Source organism: Clarias gariepinus, chromosome 8 (genome assembly GCF_024256425.1).
Source record: "Clarias gariepinus isolate MV-2021 ecotype Netherlands chromosome 8, CGAR_prim_01v2, whole genome shotgun sequence".
Lineage (NCBI taxonomy): Eukaryota > Metazoa > Chordata > Actinopteri > Siluriformes > Clariidae > Clarias > Clarias gariepinus.
Genome location: NC_071107.1, coordinates 29,590,419 through 29,613,156, shown reverse-complemented (window position 1 = coordinate 29,613,156; position 22,738 = coordinate 29,590,419). Strand labels below are relative to the sequence as shown.

At 37.3% G+C, this 22,738-nt stretch overlaps 1 protein-coding gene across 2 annotated transcripts in view; it reads right to left on the bottom strand.

Annotated features, from left to right (window-relative positions):
- The window catches only part of mlip (muscular LMNA-interacting protein), a 32,621-nt gene that overhangs the window by 9,333 nt on the left and 550 nt on the right, over positions 1 to 22,738 (bottom strand). The window contains exons 2-9 of one of the 2 annotated variants that reach the window (XM_053502503.1): positions 7,255 to 7,374; positions 6,113 to 6,232; positions 4,384 to 5,940; positions 3,983 to 4,054; positions 3,088 to 3,168; positions 2,343 to 2,426; positions 2,186 to 2,245; positions 1,943 to 1,993 (exon numbers count right to left, since the gene is read on the bottom strand). In XM_053502503.1, coding sequence (XP_053358478.1) covers positions 1,943 to 1,993; positions 2,186 to 2,245; positions 2,343 to 2,426; positions 3,088 to 3,168; positions 3,983 to 4,054; positions 4,384 to 5,940; positions 6,113 to 6,232; positions 7,255 to 7,374 — 2,145 coding nt within the window. The remainder of the gene's footprint in view (positions 1 to 1,942; positions 1,994 to 2,185; positions 2,246 to 2,342; positions 2,427 to 3,087; positions 3,169 to 3,982; positions 4,055 to 4,383; positions 5,941 to 6,112; positions 6,233 to 7,254; positions 7,375 to 22,738) is intronic. The other variant, XM_053502504.1, reaches the window with a different exon arrangement.

The window sequence follows — 22,738 nt, the reverse complement described above, 5'->3', positions numbered from 1 at the left end:
TAAAACATATTTGTGGAAAAATAGCAATGTTTGATTTTATTTTTGATTTTCTTGAAAATCAAAATAACTCATTAAAATCTGGTTGGCCAGAGAAGGTTCAAATTATTGACCTGATTTGAATAATTTGAGATTTGAAATTAATGGAATTGGGCTAAAACTCCTTCAATGCAATATTTAAATCTGGGAAGATAGAACCATTAATTTCTAAAAATGTGGGCAGAGAAATAACATGAGTTTAGGTGGAGAACATTATGTGATAATAAAAAGAAGTCTGAATGTATTGAATGGCCATGTTAGTCCATGAATGCATGCTTTTTTCTTCCCTGACGACACAGCTATATTCCAGGAATCCTAATGTGAAGGGTGATTCTAGGCACATGAGGAATCAATTTCACACATGAGTTGAAATTGAATGAGCCACCATCTCTCATTTCTTAATCAAAGCTAAAGGTGGATGAATGAAATATTTGAGGGTGCAACTGGGCAAATGTCATATATTATCAGTTGTTACTGGTGCTCAGTCAAGAGCAGTGAGAAAACAGACTGATAGTTGTTGTAGAGATACAGTTTAACATCAATTTAAAGTTTATTATTTTATTTTTATAGTTTTTTGTATGACTATCATCGGTAAGTTAGTAATTTATGTTTTTGCCATGAGATTTTATAGCAAGCACTTCCTTTGTTCAGGAGTTTTACCTGTCTTTTACCAGTTTTAGTCTGGTTACCTGGCTAAATAATTGTATTCAAAGGTATGACTAATTTATTGAACTGGAACAGAACCACTAGCTATAAAAGAAGGATAAAATAGGTTGCAACTCATGCAGAGATGCAAAGCTGTTATGTAACCTATGATCATCATCGACAGACTGCAAGCATTACTGCAAGATACTGTAAACATCATAAGAAACATGGGTCTGTGCTTAAATGACCACCCTTTCACCAATTCGTCATTGTATAAGTTTTAGTAATTAATTAGTAGATGTCTGTCTGTATAAATAAATGCAAAGTAAATTTTTACCTATCAGAAATCAGAAGTCCCAGAAGTTTAGCCCACAGCTAAACCCCAAATATAATTTGTCCTCTGCAAGAGGGGCACAAGCTATAATTGGCTAGAGAGGCAAGGATTTGTCCCCCCATATGGGAGTCACAAAACCTCAGCATTGATGCTTCGTTCACTGACTGGGGAGCAAAGTGGTGCCGCGTAATACCACATCAAACACTTGATATCTAGGGTGGAACTTATAATATGGAATTTTTACCTCTGCCATTGGCAAAGAATTGAGCAAACAGACCAGTTGTGGTCAAGAGGCCCTGATTTCTACTGCAGCTTTCACTATTGAAACTACAGTATAATCCTGGCAGAATAGATCAACTGTTTCAAATGGAATAAAACCTTGGCCTCAAAAAGATGAACCTGTCTCAAAAGAAAAATGTTTACCTCGCTGGTACAGGTCTCTTTAGCAAAAAGATTGCTTGCTAACCAATCAATTGACTTTGTAGCATTCCATTTTGCATTCTTTGTAGCAATGGCCACTAAATTAAAAAAAGCTAAAAAATAAAAAATAAACACATGGCCATTTGTCAACAATAAATCAAATCCTATTCCATATGAGAGCAAGTGGTGACTTAAACTATTAAAGCTCTGGGTTCCTGAATGGGAGCCCCCTTAGCCCTGTTCTGTATCCTAGCTGGCCTTGCACTTATACCACAGCTTCTTAACTGGCATATGCGAAAAAAAAAAATTTCACTGTACTGTAAGGTACATGTGACAAATATTTGATTACAATATGTGTCTTTGGTGAAGGTTTTGGCATGATCTCAACAGTTAATTGCTGTTTACAGAACCACAACACAATATAAATTAATTATATCAAATTTTGATTATAGAAATGCAATGGAACAGGGCTTCAAATGTATTTGGCAAGTCTAAATATAAACTTACATATTTTGTTTCTCGTCCTAAAGATCTTGGTGATGGTGATGGTGTTAGTTTCTGTGGGCAAAGCAAAAAATAAAAATAAATAAATTGTAGCCTGTATTTTCTTTAGTTAAACTGTTATTGACCTTGTACACACTATGTATTATGATACATTTGTTTTATTAAGTTTTGTAATTATTTATTTAGATTATATTAGATTTGGGGCTTAATTACAGTGTTGAATGCAGAGTGTTGCACATTACACACCCTTGTTGACTCAGCTGCCACAGATGTCGCACTGAGTCTGTTATTATGGCTTGAGGTAACCTAAAAGAAAGTGTATAAGCATGTAAAAAATAACTACTACAATTTAGCACTAAACATCTTTAATCCCAGAAAGAGTGTAGATAAGTGGTAAACTTACTGTTTGGTTTGTGTCCTTTAATACTTCATCGATCACTTCATACAGCTCTGCGGACTGCTGTCGGAGCTCAGCAGGGCTGTACATCTATATACAGAAAGTTTATAAGTAGTAAAAGCTTAGTAGGCTTTTACTACTAAGTACTAGACAAAAGTATTCAGCCACCCCTTATTTCTTTATCTTTTTTTTTTCCAACGAGCCACACTTTTTAAGCAGTTGTGAGGAATAGTTCTCCAGGCTTCCTGAAGGACTTTCTGACTCACATTTTTGATGATTTTTTTTTTGCCTCTCATTTTAAGTCCAGTAAATGTACCTGACCAGTTTCAGATAAATGTTTTTTTTTGTTGTTGTTTGTTTGTTTCCTTAAACTACAGAGTGACAAATTAATCATTTAGGCATAAAGAAAACATCGAAAGCAAGGCATAAACCAGTGTGAAACAGATGATCAGTTGATGACAGGTGATTAGTATATAATGGTGATGCTGAATGCTGATTGGTCGGAACACATGAGAGGGAAAATGAGGCTGCTGCTGTGGTTTGTACATAATACCATTTTTAAAAATTGCATCTTTAGTTACTTTTTTCTATTTCAGTCAAATATTTGTTCCCATTTCTTTAATTTAATCTACATAATTTAATATAAAAAAAAATGAAGGGTCACTTAAGACTTTTGCACAGCACTATAATTTTTAACATTTATATATCAAGCTATACAGTACATCATTTAGGCAGTATGATTCTGCTGTACCTGAGAATGAGGATCCTCCCATGCAAAACTGTCACTAGGGTCCAAAGGAGTATTATTTCTACTGACTTCATCATCAATCGCCTTTAATGTAAAGAAGAGACATTAACATTGTGCTTAGAACTCAAGCAGACCACAATCCAGAATACAGCACCCAAAAATTCACAATAGTGGGTAATGTTAAGTCTACTGTATTTTATATCAATATTATTCATATTTCTTTGTGGGTATAGATACCAAAATTGATATAAGCTTCTAGAAGCATGTGACCTGTAAAATTGTTGCTTAAATAAAAGCAAAACTAAGAACCATGTCAAATTTATGTTGCAATATCTTAACGATTTAGCATTTTTAAATACAAAAAAATACACTTTTTCAGGTTTATGTCTTTTCAGGTGAAATCTAAATTTGCCAAGTTTCACATAAATGACAATTTAGATCATTGTATTTAAATTAGTTACTGTATGGACACTACATATAAGGGCATGAAATTTATGTGTATGCATATTAAAAAAAAAAAACAAAGCCTGGATCGAAGAATAAGAAGCATTAAGTATTATGAAAAATGGTGTGATATGATTCCATCTAAAAATTCACCTACTGTAGACTTTTTAGGACAGATACCTTGTTTTTGCTGTATGTATAATTTCTGCCATAAAGAGAGTTTTTGGGTTTACTTAATAATTATTAATTATATATGTCAACTTATAAATTCATTTTAACTTCATTGGTCTAATCCATCAGACAGAACAGTCCAATGGAGAAACAATGGTTATTGGTAGTACTGATGAGATCAGAAAAGGTTATGACTGTACAGTTATTATGCAGGACATTCACAGACTGTCATCTGTTTTAATAATAACTAAAATTCAATAACTGTCTACCTGTGAAGTCTCACCTGCTGTTCCAGAAGAAGTCTATTTGTTGGAATAGCAGCAATAGCCTTGTAGGTAGACTTAATCTTGTATGGCTGTTAGAAGGGAATCATTGAATAGAATGTAGTACAGAAAAATATCTACAGAAAAAAAAATAATAATTTAGGTCTTAAATAAAAATACATCTGCCAGATTAGCATGCATGAAAGCATATTGAGCTTAGCCAGTAAATAGAATATATAAATCTGATTTCCTGCTTGTGAATATCAGGTTCCTCTGAAATGTGTGGGGTCTTTTTTGGGAAACGATATTTGCATTTCATAGTATGAATGCATCTCTTATTTCATGCTCATTACATTACAAAAATAGTATGCAGCAAAGCCCCATGTGTGAGATGATGTGTTTTTTCTTTTTGGTTACTTACCCTTTTGCTACCCCTGTCTATGGAGTCTGGAGTCTGACTGTCCCTTAGGGATGGAGTAGGCGAGGAACTGAGTGAGTAATTGGGAGAAGGGGAGAGGTGATGATAGGGGCCTGATGGTGATGGAGACCATATGTAGCGATCTGATGTTGAAGTGCAGGAGTCTGGTCTTGGTAAAGGGAGCACAGGTGAAACAGAATATATGTTGGAGAGATGGGTGAGGCCAGCAACCCTTGGGGAAGGAGAATTTTGAGAACTGCGACCTGGGGATGCTGAATGAATTTTTTCTAATTCTTGGAGGATTCTCCTGTTGTTTCGCAAATGAGAATCTAGGTTGACATCTGTGTACTTTGAGCTTTCTGAGGCCAAGGTGTCTTGAGACTGTTGACTGGATTTGTGATCAGGGGTAGAAGGTTGTTCATGTGACTTCTGTACAAGTTTCAAATGAGAGAATGATGTCTCACAAGGTTTTATATTTCCTACAATTGAAGAGGTTTCATTTGAGTTCTGTCCATTTGCTTGAATAAGAGAGCCTAAATAGGATTCAGGAGAAAAAGGCATGGAGTCTCTGGATAAATCAATACCTTTATGGGGTTGTTTGTATGTATGTGATAGAGAAGGCTCGCATGGAGAGTAACTTGGCATGGTCAAATAATTTCTACCTTCTGGGAAAGAAATAAACCTATTTTTGTCTGCATATGATTTAGAATCAGTTGCATCTGTTGTTTCTATGACTGCTGGCGAGAGACTTCCCTTGTTTTCATCCCTGGGTGACACAGGCTTTGTCTTATCAGTTATATCTGGCAGCTTTGGTCTTGCTTTGCAACTGGAATCTGTACATGTTTTGCATTTAGACACACAAGACTTTGATTGTAAGCCCACCATGGGAGCTACATTTGATGCTGCTGAGCAGGCCACGCAGGATGATATGTTAACTTGGCTAATGGGCCAACAAGGAGAATAGGGCCTCTGAAATGCAGAAGAAAGGACTGGCAAACGGCCCTTCCTTAAGATGGCTGTTAATAGTGACAGCTGTGTGGGTGGGGGCCTATGTCGGGTTCGCTTGGACAATGGGCATGGTAAGGTGATATGTTTGTTGCAACCCAGGCTCTGGCAGGAGGTAAGTGGCATCTGCATTAGGCTGGATGCTGGGGCCAGTGTATGGCATTTGATTCTCCTTACTGATGGGGTAAAAGCTCCTGACCTGACAGATGAACAGGGGGAGATAGAACCACTGGGAGATTGGAGCATTCGGAGTGCAGACCAGCCTGTTTCCTGCTCCCAGCCCTCAGATAGGATGGACTCTTTAGAAGAGAAAGGGGATGTAAAGAGTTCCACAGAGCTGACTGGGCTCAGAACATCCTCCTCTCTTTGAGACCCATTGTTTAAAAACAGACCTGAGCTGACTACCGCTCCTGTGCTGTGACACCCTAACTGAAGGGTCCTTGGATCTTTATTGTTAGCTGTGTCCTGGGTGCTAGACCAAGGCTTTGGAGTACTGTATCCCATTTCTTCTGGTGTAGGCAATGGGGCAATAGCTGACTTGGTAGTAAATTTCTGCTGTAAAAATGATATAAAAGCAACAATAAATATTTATTTTTTCTCTTTTTGCTACTTATGCATTATCTCATTTGAGAACAAATACAGGTCAGTATGTAATAGTGTCATCATAGATATAGTTTTTGGACTTTTTGTTCTTTAGGTAGAAAAATAAAGAAGACCTTGTGCTCACCTGAGTTTCATAGTGGTTGGTTATCTCTTGGGGCTCCCTGTCACTAATGTAAACAACCTCAGCCTTGTATGAACCTTCATCCATTGTTTTTTCCTCTGCTGCCCCATGGTCTTCTGAAGCCTGCCATGTGTACAGAATATGTATCGTTCTAAGCAATGTACAGTGCTGAAGAAGTGCAAAACAAAATAAAAATTGGCTGTAGAGCAGTGATTGATGTGAGGCTACCAAGTGCCTCCCATCCCACCCCGCTGAGAGAACTCAGCCAATCAGCTCTCTCTGGACCCCTCGCTGCGGGAGGCTAGAGCATCACCTGGGAATCAAACTAGCGATCTCCAGATAATAAAGCAAGAACTTTATCACTACGCTACTCATGGGCCCCAACCTGTTAGAGTCTTTTGAACTAGGGTAATTGATCAATAATTAATTCTGTGTGTGTTTGCATGCGCACATGTATGTGTTGACCTTCACAAATTTTCCCTTCTTTATCTTTTAAATTAGCCAAATTAAACAGATAAAGCATAAATTCCAGTCTACAGAAAACATTAATCCAATTGAATCCTATTTAGGCCATTCTATACAACACACGAGGGACAAAATTCTGCTGTTTGTATGTATTACGTGCCCTTCATGTACGTATAATGTGTCTTTCTGGCTGCTGGTGGGCTCATTTTGGAGCTGGCTAATTACTGTACCATCGTTATCCTCTGCGACAACACAAAACTAACATGCATGCGCACATATATACTGTACAGTACAAACACACACAAAATGTGCAATTTGCCAAACACCAATTAACTTAATCTGCATATCTTTGGACTGTGGGAGAAAACCAGAGTACCCAGAGGGAAAAAAACAAGCACAGGGAGAACATGCAAACTCCATGAACACAGACCAGAGGCAGTAATCAAACCCTAAACCCTGGAAGTGCAAGGCCACAGTGCTAACCACTTGACCACCATGTTGTTAAAAATTATTATTTTATAATTTGTCCGTGGAAATGAGCTACGGCCAATACATCTGAAAAAAGATTAAGCACATATTTTTTCTTTTAGTAAACATTGAAAACAGGTCCCACACATCCAAACACCAGGGTTAAATTCACAAAGGATTACAATGATGTGGTCCTGCATAACAATGCTTACCTCACTAACTTTGCTCGACCCTTCCTCCCGCGGGGATTTAAGTATGTTCTCTGTAGGCAGCTTTTTGAGAACTGGCAGGAATGTAAATGACTTGAGCTTGGTTGCAAAAACAATGGAGATCTGCAAAAACAAAATCACATATATAATATACGGTATATAAATTATTATGTCAGTCCATTCAAAATTTGCATTATTAATGCTTAAACCTTCTCAGTGCTTTGGAGAGTTTAAACAAAGGGCATAATGAAAAATCCTAGGGGTAGAGAAAATTTGTTTCTCATTTCAGTAATAATGCAGAGACACAAAACGCTAAAAAAAAAAAAACAGTTTTATGAAATTAATTAGAATGTTTTTCCTTGAACACCTCTGAGTAAAGACTCTCGGGCTTAGTTTACCTTGAACGGTTGGTAAAACACTAATCAAGGGTTTGTGATTGCAAAGCGATGACTCAGACACACTTAATTACAATTCTTCATGATTTCAATGTCGGATCTTGGGTTAAGCATAGCTCAATATTGAAGCAATTGAATAATCACTCTTGGAATTAAAGAGGTTTAGACAGAGAAAAGCTGTCTAAATAAACAAGCCTTCTCCTAACATTGGCAACAAACCCGAATCAATAGCCACCCCTAAAGAGACAAAGCAGATGCTACAAGACATATGGATAAAAAAAAAAAAACCTATTTACTACATGCCAGAAAGACACAATGTCAAATTTTGGATTATTGACTTTCCACACCATCAACAGATCATCTCTAAATTGTCATCAACTTGAAGTGACAGGCATTGACCAGCCTATCAAATTTGGCTCAACATGAAAATGTTGGTGATTTTTTTTAAACATTTTGTTAGCTGGATGAGAAGCAGTTGCTAGGTTGCTTCTTGTGTAAAAGGGCACCTTCATAAAAGTGTTACTGAAAGGGTATTTCTGTGATTCCATCATTGGCTTTTAAAGCACTTTGTGGCTATTCAGCCAACAAAAAGACACATAACTGGCTGCATTTAAGTATTCAAACTATTACAGCCTCTATAATGGCACCACTGAATCTTTCCTCACCTCTATAGCGGTCTAATTTGGTTTGGCTACTAATAAACTGAGCAGCAAAATATTCTCTGATTATCTTGAACACATATCTAAGACACATACTGTACTGTAGCTAAAAACCTTCTCTGATATTGTCTAGATCCAGAAAGCAGCAGGAGCAAAATACATAAATAATAAATACTGACACCCTTACATCCACAGCCACAACATACTGTATTTGATTGTATTCCCTCCAGGAGATGCCTCAGATCAATGTGTAGCATACCACCAGAGAAGAATGCATTCTTTTCTCATTCGATCAAACTCATGAATGTTTAACTTCTCCACAAACAAAATCAAGAACTTGCCTGTTAACCAAGTGTGTGTGAGGTACAGGATTTTTGTGCTACAGTGGCAAGAAAAATGTAAACCTTTTGGAATATTATGGTTTTCTGCATTAAAAAGATTATCCACAAGAATGAAAGGAAAGGTGTACAAGACAGGGGTGAGACCAGCGATGATCTAGAGCTTGGAGACGGTGGCACTAAAGAAAAGACATGAGACAAAGATGCCTTGGGGGTCGCAGAGAAAGATGTGGAGATTCTCTTTGGAAGTGACAAGAATGGATATGATCAAGAATGGGTCCATCAGAGGGACAACCCATGTTAGATGTTTTGGAAGTGGTTTTTGAGGTGTTTGGATATGTTCAGAGGTGAAATTGTGAATATATTGGTAGAAGGATGCTGAGGTTGGAACTGCCAAGCAGTGAGAGAGGACATGAAGTTAGTTGGTGTGAAACAAAAGGATGCAGAAAATAGGGTTAGATGAAGGCAGATAATTCTCCGGGCGACCCCTTAAAGGAAACAGCTGAAAGACAAAAAAGAAAAAGATAGGTTTCTGCATTAATTTATCATAAAATGTGATTTGATCTTTATCCAAGTCAAAAGTATTGACAAATATAATGTGCCTAAAATAATAACACACGCACACACACACACACACACACACACACACAAATCTAACCATTCCTGCCTTCATTAAATACACTCATTCAACATTCAAAATGGTAGTGGAAAAAATAAGGAACCCCCATATGCATTCCATAGCATCTTAATTGGGTTGAGGTCTGAGCTCTGACTTGGCCACTCCAGATGGCGGATTTTGTTTTTATGAAGCCATTCTGTTGTGGATTTCCTCTGGTGTTTTGGCTCATTGTTCTTTTGCATCAACCAACTTCTACAGAGTTTCAGCTGAGGCATAGACACACTTGGGAATTCATTTTCTCATTTTGCCAATACGACTGTGGAGTATCAATGTGCTCTTTCGCAAACTTCAGGCATGTAGCAATGTTCTTTTGAGTGAGCAACAGCTTCTTTTGTGGTGTATTGCTATGGACACCCTACTTGTTCAACGTGTTACCTACCCTAGACTCATGAATGCAGATGTAAGCTAGTTCTAACGATGCCTTAAAATCTTTGGCTGTCACTTGCGGTTGTTTCTTTACCTTATTGATGAAGTTTGTTGTGTTCTTCAGGTCATTTTGAATGGATCCTACTTTTTGGTAAAGTAGCCACCGTCCCAAATCCATTTCCCTGGTAAATTTCCAAAGTCTTTGAAATCTCTTTGTAACCCTTTTCATCTTTATGTAAATCAACAATTCTTGATCATAGATCCTCAGAAAGCTCTTTTTGGCAAGGCATGGCCCACATATTCTTCTTGTGTGAAGCCAAAGTAGCTCTAGTCCAAATTAATTTTTCTAACAAGAATCCTGGTCTGCTAACACCTGACTCCAATTAGCTTTTTTGAGGTAATTAACTCAAGGATTCACATACTTTTTTTTTGCACTAGCACTATGATTTATGCCTTTTCTCAATAAGACATGAAAGATAATTTTTTTTTGCCTGTTTTTACTTTAGGCACATTATATTTGTTAACACCCTTGACTTGGATGAGGATCCGATCACATTTTATTACAAATGAATGCAGAAAACCAGTAAATTCCAAAGAGTTCACATGCCTTTACTTGCCACTGTATTTATTTTTTCTTTTTTTATATATATATATTTATTGTTTAAATGTAAAAGGGGTACCCTTTTACTTTTTTATTTTTTTTGTGGGATCAGGGGACAGTTAAGGTCTACTAACTTAGGTTTTGTTTATCCCTTTCTTTTTTCTCTTATATCTTTATATGTTATATGGTAAGTACTGTCAACCTCATTACAAACATATAAAATGATATTGTAAATAATTTGCAGTAAATTCAAGAGACTGTAAATGATTGTAAATAATAACATTTGTATATGAATTAACATGTAGCAACAGTTTTTTTTTTTGGCAATAGCACATGAATTGTGCAACCATGGAGGGGCCCAATCCAATGTCTTCTTGTGCCAGTCTCAAGTCTGGATAAATGCAGAGGGTTGTTTCAGGAAGGGCATCCGACGTAAAACATTTGCCAAATCAATGATGCGAATCACAAATATCACTTCCATACCGGATCGGTCGCAGCCCGGGTTAACAACGACCACCATCGGTGCTGTTGACCTACACGGTGCCGGTGGAAATTGGGCTACTGTTGGTTGAAAAAGGAGAGGAGGAAGACGTGTCCGAAAGCAGACAGAGGAAAAAAAAGGCAAGCATTTAGGATTGATAGTAGGGACTTTGAATGTTGGGACCATGACAGGGAAGGCAAAAGAGAGTTGGTTGATATGATGCAGAGAAGGAACGTGGATATACTGTGTGTCCAGGAGACCAGGTGGAAAGGTAGCAAGGCTAAAAGCTTAGGATCAGGGTTCAAATTGTTTTACCATGGTGTGCATAGAAAAAGAAATGAAGTAGGAGTTATTCTAAAAGAGGAGTTTATAAGGAATGTTCTAGAGGTGAAGAGAGTATCAGATAGGGTGATGAGTCTGAAGCTGGAAATTGAAGGGATAATGTTCAATGTTGTTAGTGGTTATGCCCCACAGGTAGGATGTGAGTTAGAACAGAAGGAGAAATTCTGAAGTGAGTTAGATATGTGATACGGAGCATCCCCAGAGGTGAGAGAGTGGTGATTGGTGCAGACTTCAATAGACATGTTGGGGAAGGGAACAGAGGTGATGAAAATGTGATGGGCAGGTTTGGTCTTCAGGACAGGAATGTAGAAGGACAGATGGTGGTGGACTTTGCAAAGAGGATGGAAATGGCAGTAGTAAATACTTTCTTCCAGAAGAGGCAGGAACATAGGGTGATATATTAGAGTGGAGGCAGAAGCACTCAGGTGGACTTTGTTTGAGAAAAACAAATAAGAACAAAGAGTAGAAGACGTGACTGTTGTGGAGCAGGAAGTAGCCAATATTAGTAAAAGTGAGTTGAGAAGGGCATTGAAAAGGATGAAGAGTGGGAAGGCTGTTGGTCCTGATGACATACCTGTGGAGGTATGCAAGTGCTTAGGAGAGGTGGCAGTAGAGTTTCTGACTAGTTTGTTTAACAAGATCTTGGAGAGTGAAAGGATTCCAGAGGAATGGAGAAAAAGTGTATTAAGCCATACAATGAAGCTGTGGCAAAGAGTAGTGGAAGCTAGGTTAAGCACAGAGGTGAGCATTTGTGAGCAACAATATGGTTTCATGCCTAAAAAGAGTAAATAAAATGCAGTATTTGCTTTGAGGATGCTGTTGGAGAAGTACAGAGATAATAAAGAGTTGCATTGTGCCTTTGTAGATTTAGAGAAAGTGTACGACAGGGTGCCGAGAGAGGAGCTGTGGTGTTGTATAAGGAAGTCTGGAGTGGCAGAGAAGTATGTAAGAGTGGTGCAGGATATGTATGAGAGCTGTAAGACATTGGTGAGATGTGCTGCAGGTGGGACAGAAGAGTTCAAGGTGAAGGTGGGTCTGCATCAAGGATCGGCTCTGTGCCCCTTTTTGTTTGCTATGGTGATGGACAGGATGACAGATAAGGTTAGACAAGAGTCTTCGAGAGCAGGGAACAGGTAGAGGAAAATTTGGAGAGGTGTAGTCAACCTTCCACTTGACTACAATTATAGATCAATAAAATTTTTCCACTAGGTATGCTTTGGAATGCAGAGGAATGAAGGTTAGCCACAGCAAAACAGAATACAGTACATGTGTGAATGAGAGGGACCCAAGAGGAATGGTAAGAATACAAGGAGCAGAGGTAAAGAAGGTGCAGGACTTTAAGTATTTAGGGTCAACAGTCCAGAGCAACGGAGAGTGTGAAAAGGAGGTGAGGAGGCGGGTACAGGCAGGTTGAAATGGGTGAAGAAAAGTGTCAGGTGTGTTGTGCGATAAAAGAGTATCAGCGAGAATTAAAGGAAAGGTGTACAGGACAGTGGTAAGACCAGCGATGCTCTACGGCTTAGAGACAGTGGCACTGAAGAAAAGACAGGAGGCAGAGTTGGAGGTAGCAGAGCTGAAGATGTTAAGGTTTTTTGGGAGTGACAAGGATGCATAGGATCAAGAATAAGTTAATCAGAGTTACAACCCATGTTAGATGTTTTGGAGATTAAATCAGAGAGGCCAGATTGAGGTGGTTTGGACATGTTCAGAGGAGAGATTGTGAATATATCGGTAGAAGGATGCTGAGGTTGGAACTGCCAGGCAGGAGGTCTAGAGGAAGACGCAGTAAGAGAGGACATAAAGTTGGTTGGTGTGAGAGAAGAGAATGCAGAGGATAGGGTTCGATGGAAGCAGATGATTTGCTGTGGCGCCCTCTAAAAGCGAGCAGCCAAAAGACAAAGAAGAATAGCACATGAATACATTTATGAGAGTTGTTTGCTATACACTCTCACTCACTCAGTCATCTTTTATACCGCTTTATTCAGGGTCGCGGGGACCTGGAGACTGTCTCAGGAGACTTAAGGCACCAGGCGAGGTACACCCTGGACAGGGTGCCAATCCATCGCAGGGCACGCACATACATACACAGACTTGCACACTCATTCACACACTATGGCCAATTTGGGAATGTCAATTAGCCTAACCTGCATATTTTTGGACTGTGGGAAGAAAACCAGAGTACCCGGAGGAAACCCACCTAGAACTATATGCATTGTTTGCTATACAGTACCAGTTAAAAGTTTGGACACAAATTCTGATTCATTGGGGGTTTTTTTTTATTGTTTTTAACTTTGTATAATAATACTGAAGACTTTGGAGGTATGAGAGAACAAATATGGAATTATGTATTCAACAAAAATATGTAACTTAATCCAGAATATGTTGTATATATTTTTATTCTTCAAAGTAGCCACCTTTTGCTTTAATGACAGCAATGCACACTCTTGTCAAGGAGGTGCTCTAGGAGGTGTTGAGTACTAGTACTCATCCTAAACCATGTCAGCTGGATTTAGATCACGTGATTGTGGGGGCCAGGTCATCTAATGCAGTACTCCATCACTCTTCTTCTTGGGGTCATTGTCCTGTTGGAAAAAAAATGATGGTCCCACTAAGTGGGATGGCATGTCGCTGCAAAATTCTGAAAGCCATTCTGGTTAAGTTTTTTTAACAGTGTCAACAGCAAAGTATGCCTACACGGTCACACCTTTTCCTTCATCCTTTACGGTGGGAACCACACATCCAGGAATAATTTTTAACCCTTTCTATGTCCAAAAATGTTGCAGTGTTTAGAACCAAAACTCTCAAGTTTGGATTTATCAGACCAAAGGGCAGTTTTCCACTGATCTAATGTCAATTCCTTTTTTTTTTTTTTTTGCCCAAACAAGTCATTCTGCTTGTTGTTCTTCCGAATATAAAACATAGTCTAGGATGTTTTACACTTGTTGCTTTACTACATAGTTCCATACGTTGTGGAACCAAAGAGTTCCAACTATATATCACATTGGATTTATTTATTTATTAATTCATAAAATGGATTAACAACCGTGAAACACATAGACACAAATCTGGCTGTCCACATGATGGAAAGGAAAACATAATTAATCAGACCAGGACACCTTCTTCCATTGCTTCATTGTCTGGTTCTGCTCAGGTGCTTATTGTACGCAATTTAGGTGATTGACAGGGGCCACCATGTGCTCTCTAAGCATTCTGCAGCAGGCTAAGTATATTAATTTCAGCAATTTAGGCTTTGCTGGTGAACAAGACCAGCTGTTTTGAAGATGCTCTGACCCAGTTTCAGGCATATTTGTCACTGTTCAAATGTTGCCTAATACCTGTGAGTGGTTTTAATGTTACGAGTGGTGTGTAGCTTTTCTGTTCTTTGCTATGTGCCAGAGAAAAAATCAAAGGAGAGTGGGGGTAAAAAATAAAATAAAAATAAATAAATCAGGCCCCCTTGACATTGATTTTCTTTGAAGAGTGAACTGTGGAATGTAATATTAAAAACTATTTTGCTACAAAAACTCTAATGTATCAAAGATTTATTTCAGTCATACAGAATCCAACTACGACCATTAAATAGGAGCAAATGAGATCTTTATCTTGAAACATTGTTAGACAGGATTCATAACAGCACTTTTTTTCATACTGTAAATCTGCATTATTATTATATCCTGAGTTAAACCACAAAGTAACCACTTTCACAAAAATATAGTTTTTATGCTTTGCCTGATGACCTAATACAGTTGAAAAATTTGGAATTTCATAAATGACTCTTTAAATGACAAATGACAGGAAAGATTTTGGCCAGTAGTCTATACATAAATAATACATATGTGGAACATTTTTAAATAATATCCTCTCATTATGTTTTGACATGTTGGAATTTTGCATAATACCTTAACACAGACTCTTGGCATCTACTTTATCCAATCTAACCAGCTACTTGGCAGCCAAATGAAATAAATCTGAATCTGTCATTATGCCATTTATTTAAATAAACATTAACAATGTCACTGTTATTACTATAAATGTCATTGTACTGCTATTTTATTCTATTCTCTTCTATTCTATTCTATTCAGTTTTCAACCATTCATTATTCTGTTTTGTAAGCGTTTATTTTAATTCTTTGCCACTTCACAGCAATAACTGAATTTTAAAAGGAGAAAAATCATAAATCATATATTTTTATATAGAAAGAAAAAAGTAATATTGACACCAGGAAGTACAGTATTTTCCAAAAGGGTATTGCAAAGGCATTTTACTGAAAAGGATGGAGCGGCTAAATGGCTCTGACCATAAAAAACACTTATTTAAAAATGAATGGGATTTAATAATAGCTCTGCAATACAAGAGAAATAGGCAACTTGACAACCTGAGTTATTCTTATTTAGCTGCAAATCAGACAGGTGATGGTAACATTATGTCATCAACATAATGTGTAGCAGAACTGACTATTTTTTGCCATCTGAGAGATAAGGAAAAGGGATTATTTGCGTGTAGCCTAGAGGTTCACACATAAAAATGTACACCTGAAGGAAGGCATAAAAAATGTTTGGCAAAAATAGTTTTATTACTATAGCAACTATACGATATAATTGTAAAATGGTACAGAAGTAATTTAAGGAATTGAAAGAATATTGCTGCAGCACTTGTAACCTCAACTCTTCCTCTAACCTAACAACAAACTAAATATCACACAGGAATAAGGGATGGTGCCACAAAGACAATTCTCTGGAATCCTTTGAAGATTTGTTGATTAGAGGAATGCTACATTGCAACCTGCTGAATCAGGCCAACATTAGTAAATCTGTCACATACTTGACGATTACAAGGCTACACAGAACAAGTATTCTAAAAAGTCATTGCAAATTCAACATTATTTTTTCCTGATGTAATGAGTAAAAGCTGAAAAATTATTATAAGAATTTAAGCACTTTTAAATTTTAGCATGTTTTTTCTCTTTGTATGTTGTTCTTAACAAATTGGCCATTTCATTTTCTGTATATATATATATATATCCCCTTTACAGTCCTGACCTCAGTCCAAGGCATTTGGGCCATTAAAGAAGCTCCTGGGAGGCCAGCGTTTCAGATGTAAAGCAGGCAGTCCTATCATGGCTCTTTTGTACTGAGGAAACATTCAACCTTCATGGTATCTAAGCACTGGTGTAAAACTGGGATAAGTGCATTAGTTTAGCAAGCCATTATAGAGATAAATAAAAGTATTTTTTACTTTTATAACTGTGCTCTGTATTTCTGCAGGTAAGCTGTGTTGATGTAAATTTAAACTCAGAAACTGGACTACATACTTTGTGATTTATCACTAAGTACTACTACCAAGAGATAAATAACACACACACACACACACACACACACACACACACACACACACACACACACAAAGACAAAAAAAGAAAATTCTTAAAAAAGCCACAAAAGCACTTTTTTTTTTTTTTTACTTTTTTTATACAAATGAAAAAAACTTAAATATATTTTGTAATGTTATATATTAGACATTTGAAAATATAAGTTTATGTGTATAGAAGAGGAACTGTAGAACAGTTGTACCTTGGTAAAGTTAAGAAAAACAGAGGAACACTATGTGACATTCTGTGGTTGTTAAGTGTGAGAGAGGAGGGAGAGGACAATAAGAAAAAACAGGAGTACCTGACAGAGTTTTCCTAGAGGTTTAATGATCTCCCTATCACTATGGTTTATAAAGATTGGTCACATCATCATACATCTTAAAAATATGGTCATTCCGTAGATTCAGCTCACCAGCTGACTTCATTTTATTGTCACATAATGTTGCTGAGTCCAGACCTGACCAACTGAAGCAATCCCAAATCATAACACTGCCTCCAGAGGCTTGTACAGTTGGCACTATGCATGATGGGTATATTGCTTCAGGTGCTTGCCTTGAACCCATCTGGAATCTGGACTCTGGAATTGGCTCATCTAGGCTTTACTAACAATTGGTTTTCTTATGTCTATACAGTTTCTTAGGTGTTCTCATTGGACTCTTTTGCAACACAGTAATATATTTTCTTATGACCACAGGATATGTATTCTGACATGGATATACTGTAAGTGACAAGAAGCTTCTTATTGCATTATGGTCTCAGTTATGGTTATAAGAATTGCTGCCCATTAAAACATAGTAATCACTGCAGTTATGATCCAATCAAAGGCTCTTAAATATTTGCTTATTTAAATTTAAATAAAAAAGAGCATATGTTAGACCTATCCTCATCCAAATTATACATTTAATCATCTAAACCAGATTCACTAAATCCTACTGACAAGACAATTGGTGGAAGTTCTATGAACTACACTCAGTGCTTATTTCTTGATCCAAAATTGTAGGAACAATTTCCACAAGACTAATATCAGTAATCTGGAACTCATAAATAGATCAATATATCCAGAGTATGCTACAGTGGAAGACGTTAATATGAGATACATTCCCTCACTCACTCACGCATCCTCTACAGTATACCACTTTATCCTATTAAAATGGTTGCAGGAGGCCTGGAGCCTATCCCAGGAGACTTAGGGCATGAGACAGGTTACACCCTGGATGGGGTACCAATCCCACATACACATACTGTACAGTCGTGGCCAAAAGTTTTGAGAAGGACACAATTGTTAGTTTTCACAAAGTTTGCTGCTAAACTGATTTTAGATCTTTGTTTCAGTTGTTTCTGTGATGTACTGAAATATAATTACAAACACTTTATACGTTTCAAAGGCTTTTATCAACAATTACATGACATTTATGCAAAGAGTCAGTATTTGCAGTGTTGGCCCTTCTTTTTCAAGATCTTTGCTATTCGACTGGGCATGCTCTCAATCAACTTCTGGGCCAAATCCTGACTGATAGCAACCCATTCTTTTATAATCACTTCTTTGAGTTTGTCAGAATTAGTGGGATTTTGTTTGTCCACCCGCCTCTTGAGGATTGACCACAATCAATGGGATTAAGATCTGAGGAGTTTCCAGGCCATGGACCCAAAATTTCAACGTTTTGGTCCCCGAGTCACTTAGTTATCACTTTTGCCTTATGGCACCATCGTGCTGGAAAATGCATTGTTCTTCACCAAACTGTTGTTGGATTGTTGGAAGAAGTTGCTGTTGGAGGGTGTTTTGGTACCATTCTTTATTCATGGCTGTGATTTTGGGCAAAATTGTGAGTGAGCCCACTCCCTTGGATGAGAAGCAACCCCACACATGAATGGTCTCAGGATGCTTTACTGTTGGCATGACACAGGACTGATGGTAGCGCTCACCTTTTCTTCTCCGGACAATCCTTTTCCAGATATCCCAAACCATCGAAAAGAGGCTTCATTGGAAAATATGACTTTGCCCCAGTCCTCAGCAGTCCATTCACCATACTTTCTGCAGAAGATCAATCTGTCCCTGATCTTTTTTTGGAGAGAAGTGGCTTCTTTGCTGCCCTTCTTGACACCAGGCCATCTTCCAAAAGTCTTTGCCTCACTGTGCATGCAGATGCGTTCACACCTGCCTGCTGCCATTTCTGAGCAAGCTCTGCACTGGTGGCTATCCGATTCCGCAGCTGAATCCTCTTTAAGAGACGATCCTGGTCTTTTCTGGTCGCTTGCTGGACTTTCTTGGACGCCCTGAAGCCTTCTTAACAAGAATTAAACCTCTTTCCTTAAAGTTCTTGATGATCCTATAAATTGTTGATTTAGGTGCAATCTTAGTAGCTACAATATCCTTGCCTGTGAAGCCAATTTTATTCAACGCAATGATGGCACGCGTTTCTTTGTAGGTCACTATGGTTAACAATGGAAGATGATTTCAAGCATCAACCTCCTTTTAACATGTCAAGTCTGCCATTCTAACCCAATCAGCCTGACATAATGATCTCCAGCCTTGTGCTCGTCAACATTCTCACCTGAGTTAACAAGACGATTACTGAAATGATCTCAGCAGGTCCTTTAATGACAGCAGTGAAATGCAGTGGAAAGGTTTTGTGGGATTAAGTTAATTTTCATGGCAAAGAAGGACTATGCAATTCATCTGATCACTCTTCATAACATTCTGAAATATATGCAAATTGCTATTATAAAAACTTAAGCAACTTTTCCAATTTCCAATATTTATGTAATTCTCAAAACTTTTGGCCTCGACTGTACACTCCCATGCTTATTCACACTATGGAAAATTTGGGAACGCCAGTTAACCTAATCTTTATGTCTTAAGACTGCGGGCGGAAACCGGTGTACTGGTGTAACATTGCTTAAAATGAAATACACCGGCTCTGAAATCTTTTCACATTACACACAATACACTGGAGATAACTATATACACAAGACTCAAGCATGAAAACACATTTAACATTTCTGTCATGAAGCTAGCAACCTGATATCGCTCTCTTCATATATCACTCTCACCTTAACCCCTGCACTTTGTCTGTGAGGAGATAAATCGTTAATCATTATTATTCAGTTTTATTCATAGCATGAACTGAAGTAAAAAAACAAATCCATCACTATAATCCCACTGGAAAAAATACTCATGGATCATATACTATATCAAGCAAAAAATATCTGCCCCTATCAAAAGAAACTTACATAGACATTTTTATCAATTATCTTCATTTTCCACCAAAACCAACAGTTTCCCAAGTGAACTGAGATCTGATCCCCAGTACCGGAATATCCGGAAACAACACACACACATACACACACACACACACACACACATTTTGTTATATTATTATTATTGTGACAGGACAATTATGCATAATAATTTAATTTCTAAATCAAATATGTCCTTATTGTTAATGTTCTGTTTAAAACTTTAGTAATGTGATAAACGGATACTATGAGCAATCCTTAACTAAAGCCAGTGCTCCAGAACTTACTGTATGTAACACTTTTACTGTTCATGACAGCTTGTCATGTTTTTGTATAAAACGTTATATAAACAAAATCCTATCTTTTTGGGAAAGTTTTTAATTAATTTATTAGTCTTATTTAACTTACTCATGTATGGACACTAATAGTTTTGTCCCAGGATGGTTTAGAGAGTTCTGTCTGTAGGACATGCCTTGAAAAATACCCCCATGTCGCCCCCTGTCGTGTTCGTTTACAGTGTAACCACAGAAACAGAATGACTCACAAACAAATATAAGCTAGGGAAAGTTACAGAAGACACTCTGTACTCGCCAGGAGATCTCTTTCGCACTCCACTCTGTGTCCGAGATTTAATAACCACATCTATATTAGGGGTAATACCATTCCCCTAGCTTCAATTTCAGGCAGCACAACCAGGCAAAGGCCTATTTTTCTCAGTCTGCTGTCTCATTGTGACCTTTCCCTGAGGACAGAATGCACATGTCGCATTGACTACTTGATAAGTGATTCACCGTAAATTTTTAATAACCAAAAGGAAGACAGTTTGCTTCATAGCTGCTCATATATCATAACTGTACCAATTTAAAACTGGGTGACATTTTAAGACTGGTGGTGTTCATTTTTGAAAGGTGGCGTATTCAAACAAATGGTATAGTATGTAGAATGGTATAACTGCAACACCGTGACATGCCAAGCTTCTTTCTCCGGTTCAACACAACAGTTGAAACCTGCTTTTATGGTCAAAGCAACATAATATAAACCTGAAGATATTCTTATCAGCCACACACACCAAGAGAGTGTTAAGCAGATGCCAAACTTTCTAATGAGAATGTTGATTCCAGAGACAGGAACCAAAATTTATAGGGCACTAAAATGTTAATTGGCAATTACAAGGCTCATTAGTCATTGCCAATATGGTTTCTAGCTAAAATCTTCATAAAAAATAGGACAATAAATAAAAAATAACATTAGTATACAAAAGGTGTGCAGACACATAATAGGGGGACAAACAAAGAACTGTATAACGTAAACAGCTATCTGGAGGGGAAAAAAATAAGCAGACATCAGGTAGCCACAATAAACAAGTAAAACCAGAAGCTGCTAATTTTAAGATCTAAAACCTCTTTACAATAGATAGAGCACTTTACCCAAAATCTAAAATATAGCAACCAAACACTATGTGAATAAGAGGATAATGTCAAATGCAATCTCCTAGAAAAGAAAGTAATCTCCATGGATTTGTGTCATAAAACACCTTGAACAGACAAGGGATGTGGATCATGACGAAACAGAAGATGTGGCATGTCAAGATAAGCCCCTTGTGGCCCGTACCACTGACAAATAGCTATGGTGACTAACGAGCAAGTTGAGAAAAGGTAAAACTGGGAATAGCGTAGAATTATTGGTCAAGTTCACAGCAGTAAAGCAAACAAATCAGAGTTGTACAAATCATGTCCCACAAAGTCCAAGATACTGACCATGCAAATAGAAGTACATACTGTAGAAATCAGTCATAATATAAAAACCGTAAAACATTATGCACAATACTGCTCTGTATTAAAAACAGTTCTGACTGCTAGATGTATGACTCCACAAGATCTGTGTGGGTGTGCTGTGGCATCCCATGAGTGCTGGATCAAAAGATCCCATGGGTGCTCGAAAGATGCACGAAAGACAGCCATCAACAACTGTTTTGGTTTAAGGTTTCTAAAAAGATTCTTTGTAATAGTGTTTATGTCATAATAATATCTCTCAATAATGACCACCAGGACCTTCTCTCACACATACTGTAGCTGCTTACTATTCCAAATAGATCAATAAACAATATACTGTACGGTTCTTATTAACTTTTTAAAGTACCAGCTGATTAGGATATACAGTATATGATTCTCAATTTCCTCCATACCTCAACAGCAGTGATTTCTCAGACTTTTCCAATAAGAAAATTAAAACCACAAGGTTTTTTTTTTTTTTCATTCAGGAACGTCTGAATAGCATTTACGTACTGTATGTAGTCATATCTGAATACCAAAATCGGTATTCTCTCTCTGTGAATGCTTAACTCAACTCTGAACCCAGCCCTGGATATTAAACTTTCTATTAGGTCTGCTTGAAGATATATGCATTTTTACATCACAAATCGCCTTCCGAATCTCAGTCCCCCATTAATTGTACATCATAATTAATGGCAAAGAGCTTAAAATATCAAGATATTTTCTTTTAATCAGCTCTGTGAATAGGATGGCAAATTTCAGAATTAAAGCTATGTTTTAGCCAATTCACTTTACGTCTAAAAGTTGGGATTTTATTGTGTTACAGCAGCTCATACAGTATGAATCATATGAATTATATCTCACATGCAAAATTGTCATCCAGATTGCTTACAAGTAAATATTTTCTGAACCATAATAGAATTAAAAGAAAATGTAAAGAATTCTTGAATTGTAATACAACAAAATGCCTGTTTTTAAACTAAAGGTTATGTATTGCTCTGTGAAAAATGTGCAGTGTGTGTAAGCATTTTGAATTTGATTTGCCAGTGTGTATAAGCTTTATGTATTAACTACCTTAAGCTATAATTTAGAAATATAATGTAAGAATAAGGATAAATCAGCTTTTAACTCAACTCAACTCAACTCATCTTTATTTGTATAGCACTTTAACAACATGAATGCCCCAAAGTGCTTCACATAAATAATAAAATAACATTGTAATCTAATAAAATAATGAATAATAATAAT